This window comes from Bos indicus x Bos taurus, chromosome 2 (genome assembly GCF_003369695.1).
Source record: "Bos indicus x Bos taurus breed Angus x Brahman F1 hybrid chromosome 2, Bos_hybrid_MaternalHap_v2.0, whole genome shotgun sequence".
NCBI classification, from domain to species: Eukaryota; Metazoa; Chordata; class Mammalia; order Artiodactyla; family Bovidae; genus Bos; species Bos indicus x Bos taurus.
In genome coordinates, this window is record NC_040077.1 from 30828319 (window position 1) to 30841576 (window position 13258).

Genomic DNA, 13258 nt, shown 5'->3' on the forward strand with positions numbered 1-13258 from the left:
TAAGTTAGTCAAAGAGCAAAATCATGTAAGTGACTATTTGAAAAAAGGATATGAATGTACCAAAATCTTAATAGCTAATTTTCTAATAGGGTTGAAGGGAGTTAAAATGTACAGGGCAGGGGTGGCACTGAATCGAGAGATTGCTTTCCCTTTATTCAATACTATAAATGTCTGAAAAAGAAAACAAACACATAAAACAGAAGTTAGAAATGCAATATTAAAACTAAGAACAATTTGAGAAAAAAGTGATAAAATTTTTTAGAAATATGATTTTATAAAATAATAATATACTAACTACTAACATATGACATGATGCTACGTATTTTCTCTTTCTGAATGCTATAAACTCCCCTAATTTGGCGAGAGATATGAGGATTTAAGGAACATAAAGAAAATATATAGTCATTACCATAGGAATACTTAGCATCACCATCAAGTTTTAATATCAGTATTTTCAAACTGTATTTATAATTCACAAAGAGCTCAAGAATGAGGCTTTGACTACTTTTTCAATTTGATAAAAGCCTTCTCACAGGAACTTCAGTGTTTTCTGGAGGTGGTAGTTGATCAAATGCTTTTAGGGGGCACTTGGAAGTCACCTGCTTTTATTTCTTCTTGAGGGAACCATGGAATGGGCCAAATTTATATGTGAGGGAATAAATGTGCTGAAAATCAAAGTACCTTTTGTAGAGCTAGATATTATAAAGAGAACTTTGTATACGACTCCTGGAAATATTGTTTTTAATGCATAAAAAATAAACTCCTTGTCTTTACTTTCTGCTTCACCACACTGTAAGGTCAGCAGACTTTTGCCCTTCCTCATTTCCCCCACTGCAAGATGCTCTTTCAGCTCTCTGCCTGTCCTGGTCGTGGGTTCAAATAAGTGCTTCCCAAAGACTCTAGGACAACGGGGCCATGGCATGGTCAAGCCCATTACTACCATAGTGATACTTCAGACAGAGGGGAGGTGGCACAACATTCTTCACCTAACATGCCTCGCACTAGCCCAGAAGCAATTAGGAAGTAGAGGAAATAAAGGCAACTTGACTAAGAACTCACTTTCTTATTGATATAATAGGGATCCAGATCCTCCAGCGGCTCTGACACCATCTCTGGAGGAATGTCTCCATAAATAAATGGAAGGGATTTTCCTGCTTCCAAGTCACTATTTGGCTTTGGGCCACTTTCATCATCCTCATCCTTGCGCTCTTGTTTGGGTCTCTTAGCTTTCTCTTCTGCAATGCGTTGTTCAATAGCAGCAAGGGATTCCCTGGTAAAGAAGCGGAAGCTGTCAGGTCCTGGCGGTACCAGCACTGACTGTGCCATCTTTTCATCCTGCTTCTTTAATCACTGTTTAGCTCCTTGCATAAGAAAGTGCTATGGAAACAACAGAGAGAGAGAGAGAAAGACAGAGAGGGAAAAAAAGCAATGGTCGTTAGGATAAAAGGGCAATGACATGATATTGAGATATCATACATACAAACGAAGCTATCTGTAGTATTTTACTAAGGAAGCTGCACTTGGCATTCAGGGGATTCGCCTGCATGCATTCATCTGCTTGCATGGAGATCTATCTTTCACATTCAGTAGGTGTCTATGAGGTAATCTAATCTCCCACTCCCAAAATGTTTTAAGTGAAAATATCCAACTCGGAGCTCAGAAATGGAGGATACTGGTTTGTGCTTGCTGCTTCATTTGTGTGAATTATTTTGGCAGCCATCTTTTTCAGCATCCTTTCTGAAAAAAAAAATATATCAGAGATCCATAACAAGAGATGAATAATCACTCAAAATTGTAGAACTGTGGTGTGTGAAGATCTTGCATGTATCTCTCCATATTTTTTTTTTCCATGTTCCTTTTGGCCCACTCTCCACGTTAAAGAGCTGATTTGAAAATCAATGCACCTGGTAAAGAGCTCTGGAAATCCTGAAATGCCAGGCTGTGGAAACCTAGGTAGATTCTGCTTGAACGCAAGGAGCGGGAAGGAGCAGGGGATGCCCGGTTGTATTTGGAATTGCTCGGAAGCTACACAGGAAGGGACCTGGCTCCTGCCAAACCAGGCAGGAAGTCACCCACGTCAGAGGTCTGGAGCTTGGACCCCCTGGTTGAGCACCTGCTGCTAGCTGGTGTAATTGCTTCTTAAATTAACAAATTTGCAGTATCTTAGGAAATACTGTAGAGAGAGCTCATTTTCTCAAATGATGTCCATTTCTTAAAAATCCACATAGCAGATTTGGACTTGAAAAAATAAGGTTTAAGATAGTTTATCTTTAACATGAGCTCCATTTATTTTGGTTTTTGTGGTAACATAAATGTGGTTTTACTGTATTCTAACCGTATTTTATTGGGCTAGCATATATAATTTAAGTGAGCACACCAATCATTCCAAACGTTATCTCTGAATCAGTGGCAAGAGTTTCTGTGCTTTCTGAAACAATATAACCAAAATCTTGACTCCTGAATGCCGCCTATATACAATCAATTATCCATTTTCCTTCTTTGTAAAATATCAGTCCATTCTAACCCTTACCCTACAGGAATGAGCATTCCCATTTAATTGTATGAGGTGCATTATCTAAGAGTAAAATTCATTCACATCCAGGTCACTCCTGCAGCATATGTCAGATCAAATAGGGAAATCTAAAATAAGATAATTACTGCATCATTTCCACATTTTTTTTTTGAAGTAGACCAGGACCTTTCAGCCACCAGTAGCAGACTGCCCTCTTAGAATCCCAACGCCTCTAAAACATGCCTCATTTTCCTCACCCATCCCCAGAGACCCTTATGCCTATCGACAGGCACAGGAATGAAGAAGGTCCCGGCACACTTCAGGGAGGAAACTGCCATGCCTGGATGCTCTAATAGAAGAGACATGCTAAAACATGCAGCCAGCAGCTTCAAAATGAAAGTGGTCCTCTGCAGATTCCCCCAGGATTCTACTGTAAAGGTAGAGAAGCATCACAGAAAATAAGCATAATAAGAATATTAAAACATTACCCCTGCAGAGTCTTTTACACCCAGAGTTTAGGATTGATAAGCTGGCACCAAGAAGACTGCAGCTAAAATTCCATCATGCTTTTTTTTTTTCTTTTTTTCATTTTTTTTTAAAATTTCTCCTTCAGAGACCACACCTAACTTCCTGTGAAAGGATTCTGGTAACTGAAGTAAGACCAGGCATTTCCTGTGTGGGAACTACAAAATGGCATTATTATAGCTACCACTAGAGGGCAGAGGAGCTGTGAAGAGAAAACCCTCAATGTACACACAGAAGCGTGTTTGAAACAGCTCAAAGCTCTCAGTAATGGAGCTCTGATCTTCTAAAGGCTTTTCTTAGAACGTTAAGACTTAGCCGGTTTCAATCACTAATTTTGTTAATGAATAGTGCTTCTGTTCATGCTTTTTATTTGCTAAGCCAAACGTCACTGAATGGATAAAAATAATTCAAAGTAAAAAAGAAGGTAAATAATAAAGGGCTAAAAGTAAAAACTTATAAAACAGCAATTATATTAATGAAAGTCTTACCTACATGGGATTTAACATTAACCTCAGACCCAGAGTCTCTGAAATCCAATAAAGGCCTTTGCTAGTTCAACAAAGAGCTAGCTAAACTAACTTTCCCTAGAAATAAAATTAAACTAATAGGACACCAATCTTATTTTATCTCTAATTTAAGTGGCTGAAAAGCAACCGGAAAACATGAAAGCCAAAAGGAGACTAAATTCCAGTACTTAGATTAATAACATAGTTAAGATTTGAGGACTAATATGTGCCAGTCACTGACTGGGCTGAGTCTGCATATACTGTATCATTCCATCTCCCCACAATTCCATCAGATAAAGGCTTTCATGATCCTTATTTGAAAATCTAAGAAAGGAAATACATCGAGGTTAGGAAGTTACCTCAAATCACAGTCAGGATTCAGACTCAAAATCTGTGAGCTTTATTCAATTATGCTACTGCTAAGTCACTTCAGTCGTGTCCGACTCTGTGCGACCCCATAGACGGCAGCCCACCAGGCTCCCCCGTCCCTGGGATTCTCCAGCAAGAACACTGGAGTGGGTTGCCATTTCCCTCTCCAATGCATGAAAGTGAAAGTGAAAGTAAAGTCGCTCAGTCGTGTCTGACCATCAGCAACCCCATGGACTGCAGCCTTCCAGGCTCCTCCATCCATGGGATTTTCCAGGCAAGAGTACTGGAGTGGGGAGCCATTGTCTTCTCCGTTATTCAATTATAAACAACACAAAAACCGAAACACCTGCTTACGTAAGTAAACCTAAAATAAAGATTAAATAAAATCGGTAAGAGGAAACAATTATAATCAGAAACAGTCATGATTGCAGTGCTAGTGGTAAAGAACTTGCCTGCCAGTGTAGGAGACACAGGAGACTAGGGTTCAATCCCTGGGTCTAGAAGATCCCCTGGAGTAGAAAATGGCAATGCACTCCAGTATTCTTGCCTGGAAAATTCCATGGACAGAGGGGCCTGGTGAGCTACAGTCCATAGCGTTTCAGAGAGTCAGACACAACTGAGCAACTGACCATATCTACATTTTTTGCATATTTTCTGGCTTCACCATTTTCATTAGAAAGGCTATTTTTTTTAAGTGTTTGACCTGTGATTTTCTTTTTTCAAACTTTAAACTTTTCGCTTTGTATTGGGGTATAGCTGATCCAACAATGTTGTGATAGCTTCAGGTTCACAGCAAAGGGATTCACCCACACACACATATCCACTCTCCCCCAAGCCTCCCTCCCATCCAAGCTAGGACATAACATTGAACAGAGTTCCATATGCTACACAATAGGTTGGTTTTCCATTTGAACATAGTGTTGTGTACATGACCTTCCCAAACTTCTTAACTATTCCTTCTACTGGCAACCAAAACTGTATTTTCTAAGTCTGTGAGTCTTTTTCTTTTACTTCTGCAGGTAAGTTCATTTGTATCATTAGAAAAACTGTTTAAGACAGGCAAGAAGCAGATATTGCCAAAAAATAACTCTGTAATTCATTCTAGCAAGTCTCTTTTGGTAATAGAAGCAAAAGAATGACCCAAAATGGCTTAGGTAAGAGAAAGAAAGAAAGGAGAAAAAAAAGAAGAAGAAAAGATTAGGAGGAGGGATGGAGGGAGGAAAGTGGGGAGGGAGAGAGGGAGGAGAGAAAAAAGAAGAAAAGAAAGGAAAAGGAACATGGGGATTCATTGTCAAGGTTTGTTGTCTAAGGCTAGCTATAGGCATAAATGCTTTGGAAGCCCAATGATGTTACCAGAATCTAGTTATGCTGTATGCTTTGGCTCTAACTTCTATCGTGATAGCTTTTCGTTCCTTATTATAGTAAGATGCTATAGCATCTCTGACTTCCCAATATCACAGATTTAAATCCAATAGGGACAAAGACCCAGAAAAAATCTCATTGCGTCTCATTAGCTTCAGCTGGGTCACATGCTTATCCCTGAAGCAATCACTCTGTCCAGGGAGATGCCATGCTTTGTGCTTTGATTGGCTTCTCCTAAGCCAATGCCTCATCCTGGAACTAGGAGGAAGTTCTACTTGAAACCTATGAACAGTGAGGATTGTGGTGGTGGCACAGCAACATTCCTGAAATGCAGAGCTTGTGTACTATTACTGGAATAAAAGGGGGTTGATTCTGGCCAACAAAAACAAGCAAGCAAACAAGTATGCACGCTGGTCACAGAGTGGTCGTATTTGCAGTGTTTCAATACTCAAGTAACTCTGTGTGTGCTTGTGTAGGTGTAGGTGTTGCAAGAGGGCATCAGAGGGCAGACACACTGAAACCATACTCACAGAAAACTAGTCAATCTAATCACTAGGACCACAGCCTTATCTAACTCAATGAAACTAAGCCATGTCCGTGGGGCAACCCAAGACGGGCAGGTCATGGTGGAGAGATCTGACAGAATGTGGTCCACTGGAGAAGGGAATGGCAAACCGCTTCAGTATTCTTGCCTTGAGAACCCTATGAACAGTATGAAAAGGCAAAATGATAGGATACTGAAAGAGAAACTCCCCAGGTCAGTAGGTACCCAATATGCTACTGGAGATCAGTGGAGAAATAACTCCAGAAAGAATGATGACAGAGGATGAGATGGCTGGATGGCATCACTGACTCAATGGACGTGAGTCTGAGTGAACTCCGGGAGTTGGTGATGGACAGGGAGGCCTGGCGTGCTGCGATTCATGGGGTCGCAAAGAGTCGGACATGACTGAGTGACTGAACTGAACTGGACTAAACTGATATACACATATATATGGAGAGCATAGAGGGTATGTTTATACACATATATCATTTTCTAGCTTCATCATTTTCATTAGGAAAAGTTTCATTGCCTTCCATGTATATCATTTTAAAGACTTAGAAACCAGGCAAGAAATTTAGATTACTTCCTCAGAGTAACTTGTCCTACCACAATAAAATATTTTACAAATCTCTATGATGAGCACTAACTTCATTTATCAAATGAACACAAGCATACTACAGAGATCAGGTTTAGTCCTATGCAACTGCAATAAAGTGAATATTACAATAAAGTCAGTCACAGGAATTTTTTGGTTTCCCAGTGCATACACAAGTTATGTTTACACTATACTTTAGTGTAAGTGTGCAATAGCTTTATGTCTTAAAATGTACAGACCTTAATTGAAACTTAATTTATTGCTAAAAATTACTAAAAATTCTAATCATCTGAACCTTCAATGAGTCATAATCTTTTTGTAACAGTAACATCAAAGACCACTGATCATTGATCACCATAACAAATATAATAATAATAAAATGTTTGAAATATTTTGAAAATTACCAAAGTATGACACAGAGACAGGAAGTGAGTAAAGACTGTTGGAAAAATGATGATGATAGACTTGCTCAGCAAATGGTTGCTGAAAACTTTTAATTTCTAAAAAACACAATAAAGTAAAGTGCAATTAAAAGAAAAACAAGATATGCCTGTATCTGAATATTCTAGTCTTATTTTACAGATGTGCTCAACAATAGACTAACTTGTTATACAAAAGATTCTATTAATAATTTAAAAAGTAAACTAAAAAGCAAAAAATTTACAAACTGTTTTGCCAAATATTCGGGGGGCAGTGATCAACATAGATAGTGCTTATTTTTTGCCAGGCATTATTTTAAGAAGTATGTTGTTGTGTTGTTGAAGAGTGTTACTGGGTCATGCCTGACTCTTTGCAAACCCATGGACTGTAGCCTGTCAGGCTCCTCTATCCATGGAATTCTCCAGGCAAGAATACTGGAGTGGGTTGCCATGCCCTTCTCCAGGGGATCTTCCTGACCCAGGGATTGAACCAGAGTCTCCTGCATTGCGGGTGGATTCTTTACCCTTTGAACCACCAGAGAAGCCCAAGTGAAAGTGTTAGCCTCTCAGAAGTGTGTGATTCTTTGTGACTGCATGGACTGTATAGCTTGCCAGGCTCCTCTGTTCATGGAATTCTCTAGGCAAGAATATTGGACCATTTAATTTTTATAACTATCTGATAAAGTAGATATTGTGATCATCCTCACTTATAACAAGAGGAAACTGGGGTACCAAGAAGTTAAATAATTTGCAACATGTATAAGTTCTCACAGTTAGAAGTGTAATCAGGATTTGAACCCATGCTCCCAGGCTACAGAATCTATGTTCTAACCATCATGTGCTGCTTCTTAAGTCGTTTTCCAGAATTATTCACTCTCACGAACACTCCCAAGATATGTGAATTTACATTAGTTGTATGATCACCCCTTCCTCTCCCATTACTCCTAGTCAGTGAGTGTGTCATAGGATATTTAAAAGGATAAACCACCAATATTTTACCAAAACATCCAAGACATATGATGAACAACATCTAAATATTTTTTCTGTTTCAAATTGACTTTTGTAAAATATAGATAGGAACCATAGTCTCTTATTTCTGATTTTCTTGGATGAGATTTTCAGAAGTCATGCACATTAGTTTTTCTTGCATTTGTTCTGCCCTTGGTTAACATCATACTGACATTTTATGAGAATGCTAAATGATACATGTTACATAGCTTTTAAATTTCATTAGTTGTACTAGTTTACAGGCAGAAGATTTTGTATTACAACTTTTAAGGCCAGAGGCTATATTAGGGAAGACCTATAAATAATGGGAAAGGCAAGCAATGTTATTTTAAGTAGTTGGAAAAACAGTTAGAATTGGATTTCTAGATTCTGATGACATTTTTATGTTTCCTTTTCAATTCCTTATGTTTTAAATTTGTCTCACTTATAAAAGAGGAACATTAATTTTCTAAATTGAAATATAAAAGAAAAATTAAGCCATGTTATTACACATAATGATATCTATAAAATAGTATTACATTTATATGAAAGGGCAATAACAAAACAAAGAAGTAACAAATAGGATATGACTTTAATTCCTTTCCATGAAGATCTACATTTATATAAATAAGTACTCTAAAGTTAAATTTATATGAAGAACATTATTGGCTTATTACATTTCATAGATAAATAATTATAAAAGTTTATATCATAATTACTGACTGTGGAAAGTGTTTAAAAAACTTAGAGGATTTAGAACCCAAGAGTTAAGAAAGCTGAGAAAGACTAAGGGATCTCTTTTTCTGAAAGTGATCTTTTAATTCTATTTTACAACTGTTATTTTGAGTTTTCTTCAGCACATTAATACTGATAACAAGCCAAGGAAATATTTGCTAAATATTACCTGAAGATTTATTTTCTGTATTTTCTAGTTTCTTTATTCCATAGGTTTGAGTCTATTTTCTCACAAACTCTTTGATTGTCACTGCTGTGTTTTTGCATATCCTTATCTTTTTAACCTTGATCCACTAGCTCAATTCTGTAACTAACAATTTTCATAAGAGCGAGAAAGATCTGAATAACTAGACTTATGTGTTGCCTCACTACAGATTAGAGGAAGAACATAACAGAAAATAAAAGACATAGGCTCAGTATGTACTGTTCAGTGTTCCTTTAAATGACTGTTATGTTTTAAATACATTTTGTTTTTCTTTAACAGAAATGTACTCTGATGTTATCGTGATCCCTGGGAAATATCATTCGATGTTAACAATAACCACTTTCAAAAAATTTCCTGGAAAAAAACATTATATATGAGATACACCTCTATTTTTATACAAGCATTTTTATTTTATTGAAAGTAGAGTGGCAACTTGTTTCTACATCCTTTCTTAATTTTCAGATGTATTAAACAGAGATTCCCATCTGTGAACTACTTCAATTCTGCCTAAATGACTTATCAGCTGGAAGTCCACCTCTAATCTGATGACATACCAGTTTGCTTTTTGATGGATTGATCATACTGGAATTACAGAATTCTACTTCTGGATATTAATAGTCAAGCAAGGAAGAAAATTTCCTAAGGTATGATCCTCCCTATGAGAATGAGACATTTCCATGTGCTCCAAATACTTTAATATTTCTAGCTCAGTTTTCTTCAGTCCTTCTGTGTCACTGAGTACTGCTACCCAAAACTGTCCCCCTCAGCCTCCATCCTCTTTAATAGGAGAAAAAAAAAGTGCCCTCTCAACTCTTAAGTGGGATAGTAGATCTGAATGTCGGGGCATCTTCCCCAGGAAAGAACAAGAAAGCAGAGCCAAGAGCAGAAGGTCTTTGGAATGAAAAACAGTGCTCTCAAAAAACAGGTACATTCCAGAGTGTCCTGGATACAAAACTTGTGCGTGCCAGTGTGTGTGTGCACACATGTGATGCACGTGTGTGCCTCAGAGAGACAGAGATCTAGAGATGAGAATGAATGCCTGAAGAGACCACAGGTTTGTTTCTTCATGCCATGTTAACACGATCTAAATTCTGGTTCTACTGGTTACCACACTTGATTCTTGTAATATTTTGTGAAAGACGTAATATTATTGTCACTTTCCTAATGTGCAGTGTGATATAGGCTTATGGTAGGCTGTGTAACCTGGCACGGTCACACGGAGCCAGCATTTAAACTCACATGTGTCTGATGTCAAATTCTAAATAAACTTCGTTGTCCCATTTTCCATCAAGAGTGAGAAAAGTACCACTGATTCACAAATTGAGAAGGGTATTGTGAAATACATCTGATTCTTTAAGTCACTGGATCCCCATCTATAGCTCAGATATTCATGGGATACTCTACGCCCGCGTGGGTGCTCAGTTGTGTCAGACCCTTTGGGACCCCATGGACTGTAGCACCCCCAGGCTCCTCTGTCCATGGAATTTTCCAGGCAAGACTACTGGAGTGGGGTGCCACTTTCTTCTCCAGGGGAACTTCCTGACCCAATGATTGAACCCGCATGTCCTGCATCTCCTGCATTATCAGGTGGATTCTTTACCACTAGCATCACCTGGGAAGCCCACCCTAGACCCACTACTATTAAACAAACTGGTGGCCTACCAGGAATTACTGTTTCCCCTTCATAATCTTGCTATTGTGAGGCTAGCTTGACTTTTAGCTGGAATAAGATTTAAACTCTCTTAATCTCAGAGTTCGCATCAGTGGAAATGAGGACTCATTTTGAGTTTTATGAAACAAATTTAAAAAGAATAAACTAAGCACTATGATTGAGACATAGTAGATGCTTAGTAAATGCTGGGTTGTTTTTTTTTTCCTTTTTTCAGAGACATCTTAGTGCTGTTGCTTGTCATTTCAGTAATGCCTATCTCTCCATTGTCCCATCTTCCTTATTTTATCCCATTTTTTGTGGTTTCCAGGGTCTAGCATAGTACTCATCTGAGATAAAGTGTTTAGTAAATCATCGATGAATTAACAGTTGTAACCCCGTATCTATTCAGGAGTTTTCTTGGTCTTTGTTTTCTTTCCAGGATAATTTTTGTGTCATGACACCAACTAATTTTTGATTTCTGATTTTGTTGTTTCAGTTATATAGGACTTTACAAGTGACTTCTTACATCTATGGCACCTCCATATACTGAGCTTACTTTACCTAACCCATGCCCTTAACCTAAAGTCAACTACTATCCTCACTGTCTCCCCTCTCCATCCAACCCATGTGTACTTGAACACCACACACATGCACACACGCACACACACACACACACACATGCATATATATAGAGATATGTTTGTTTCTGCTTCCCTAGCTTGTTTCAGCAGCCCAGAAAGTTCAACATTCATGTATCTACCTTTCACAATCTTATCAATTCATCACAAGCCATTGTTCTGTAAATTTTTCTTCCACTTCTGAATTTCCATCATATCAATGTTTAAAGAAGAAAAAATATCATAGCATTAACCTCTTAATGCATACATTAACATATACTACTTCTTGGTCAGTTTTAATGAAAGTATAGCCTGACATCTGTCACTTTCATCCAATTATTATCAACTGATTCTTCATTACCACTTTATATTATAAAGCACAAATTCTCCTGCCTCATATTTAAAGAACATTCCAAATGTCCTTTCCAGTCTTTCCTCCTGTCAACCCTTATTAGTACCCTGTTTTAAAGACACAATAATCTGTTCAAGTTTTCCTAAACCTGCATCATGTTCTCTGTATTTTCACTTCCAAGCTAATGTTTATGCTGTTTTCATGACCTGAAATTCACTATATTACCAATTCAACCTGATAAAACAATAGCAGTTTTAAATCTCAAGTATGACATTTTCCATAAGTACTTTCACATCCTTCCATCTGAATATATCCTTTCACTTTTGAGCCAAATAATACTTGTTTTTTACACACTATTTGATGTACTAATGTGACTGCTTTGAAGTAAGTCTATGAAGCCCTCCTCTTGGTAACTCTAAAAGTTCATAAAGCAATACCTTGTACAAAGTAGACAAAAGAACTAAATAACAGAATATTTCCAAAAGGCGGTATTGAATAACCTGCGGTGCTAGTGTTAAAAAACCCGCCTGCCAATGCAGGAGATGTAAGAGACATGTGTTCAATCCCAGGTTGGGAAGATCCCCTGGAGAACGGCATGACAACCCACTCCAGTATTCTTGTCCTTGAGAATCCCATGGACAGAGAAGCATGGTGGGCTACAGCCGATAGGGTTGCAAAGAATCAGACACAACTAAAGCGACTTAGCATATGACGTTGAAGGGGTCCTGGATGTAAAATAGGCTCTTGTGACTCGAGAGGACAGATCTAAGATGAATATGTCATAGGAAAAAATTGATTCACTATAAATAATAATGTTCAAATTATTAGACTTGCATAAATCTAAACAACTACTCTTTAATAAGAAGTAATTCTAAGTTATTGGAGATACTCAAGCCAGTACTATAGAAAGAATGCTTGTCTGGGCAAATAATTGGAATACATAACTCCAAAAATATTTTCAACCTCCAGATTGTATGATTGCCTAAAAAGGCAGAGCACCTAATTATCTTTTACTAAAGTGAGAAAAATGAAGGCAGAATTAAACAAATTTTTATGGTTTTTTACATAAATTCTGGATTAGAGATCACTCAACATCCAGAAGTCAGTGAGAAGACACGTTGCCTCCCTGATCAGTGGTTGCTGCTGCCTGGCGATGAGCAGCATGAGGGCAGGAAGCTCCTCTGGAACTGCAAACCACCTCCTTCTCCATTTCTCATTGTATCATGTGGTTTCCCCATAAATATGTGGAACTGAATTAAAAATGAGACTTAATTTGCATTTGCATAACTAGACCAAAAGAGGTCAGAAAGAGGACATAGTAAAAAAAGGATCTTAACAATAAAAGCTGACTTGCTTTAAAAATACAATCAATTATGGCTTTTTAGACCGCAATAAGAAAACACTGAAAAGCAATACTAAGAAGTTATTTTTGCCTCTTTTAAGGATCAACAATGAATCTATTTATTTTTGTTGAGTTCACATTGTAAACAATGTATTTTCAGCAAAAATATGAAAATATATGTCCAGATACATGTCTTCTTTTTTAAAATTAGTTATATTAGTGGTCCAGGCACTGAAGCCAAGAGGGCTATGGCTGTAAACAATTTTGGATTTTTTTCTTTTGGAATTGTTGCCTATTTTCTAGGAAGATAATTTAGAGTTCTTTTTTTCCATGAAACTTCTTTGGCACTCAGCTTCTAGTTACACTTGATTTAGCAACATCACTCATTTTGAGGTACTCTAACTGACTTACTGTTATTTGGTGAGCACCAGGCTTCTGAAGAAAAGGCAATGCCTTTGGAGCCAGAACTAGTTTGCATCTTTACTCTGCTACTTTCCAGCTATGGTTCTTTGAGCAAAGTACTTAGATTATAGTGAG

General features: G+C 37.6%; 1 protein-coding gene across 3 annotated transcripts in view; it reads right to left on the reverse strand.

The window, feature by feature from the left end:
* SCN2A (sodium voltage-gated channel alpha subunit 2) overlaps nt 1-13258 on the reverse strand; it is a 145191-nt gene that overhangs the window by 91384 nt on the left and 40549 nt on the right. For 2 of the 3 annotated variants that reach the window (XM_027558895.1, XM_027558912.1), the window contains exons 2-3: nt 1060-1377; nt 53-171 (exon numbers count right to left, since the gene is read on the reverse strand). In XM_027558895.1, coding sequence (XP_027414696.1) covers nt 53-171; nt 1060-1326 — 386 coding nt within the window. In that variant the 5' untranslated portion in view covers nt 1327-1377. Of the gene's footprint in view, nt 1-52; nt 172-1059; nt 1378-3000; nt 3109-13258 lie in introns of those variants that run through there. The other variant, XM_027558904.1, reaches the window with a different exon arrangement.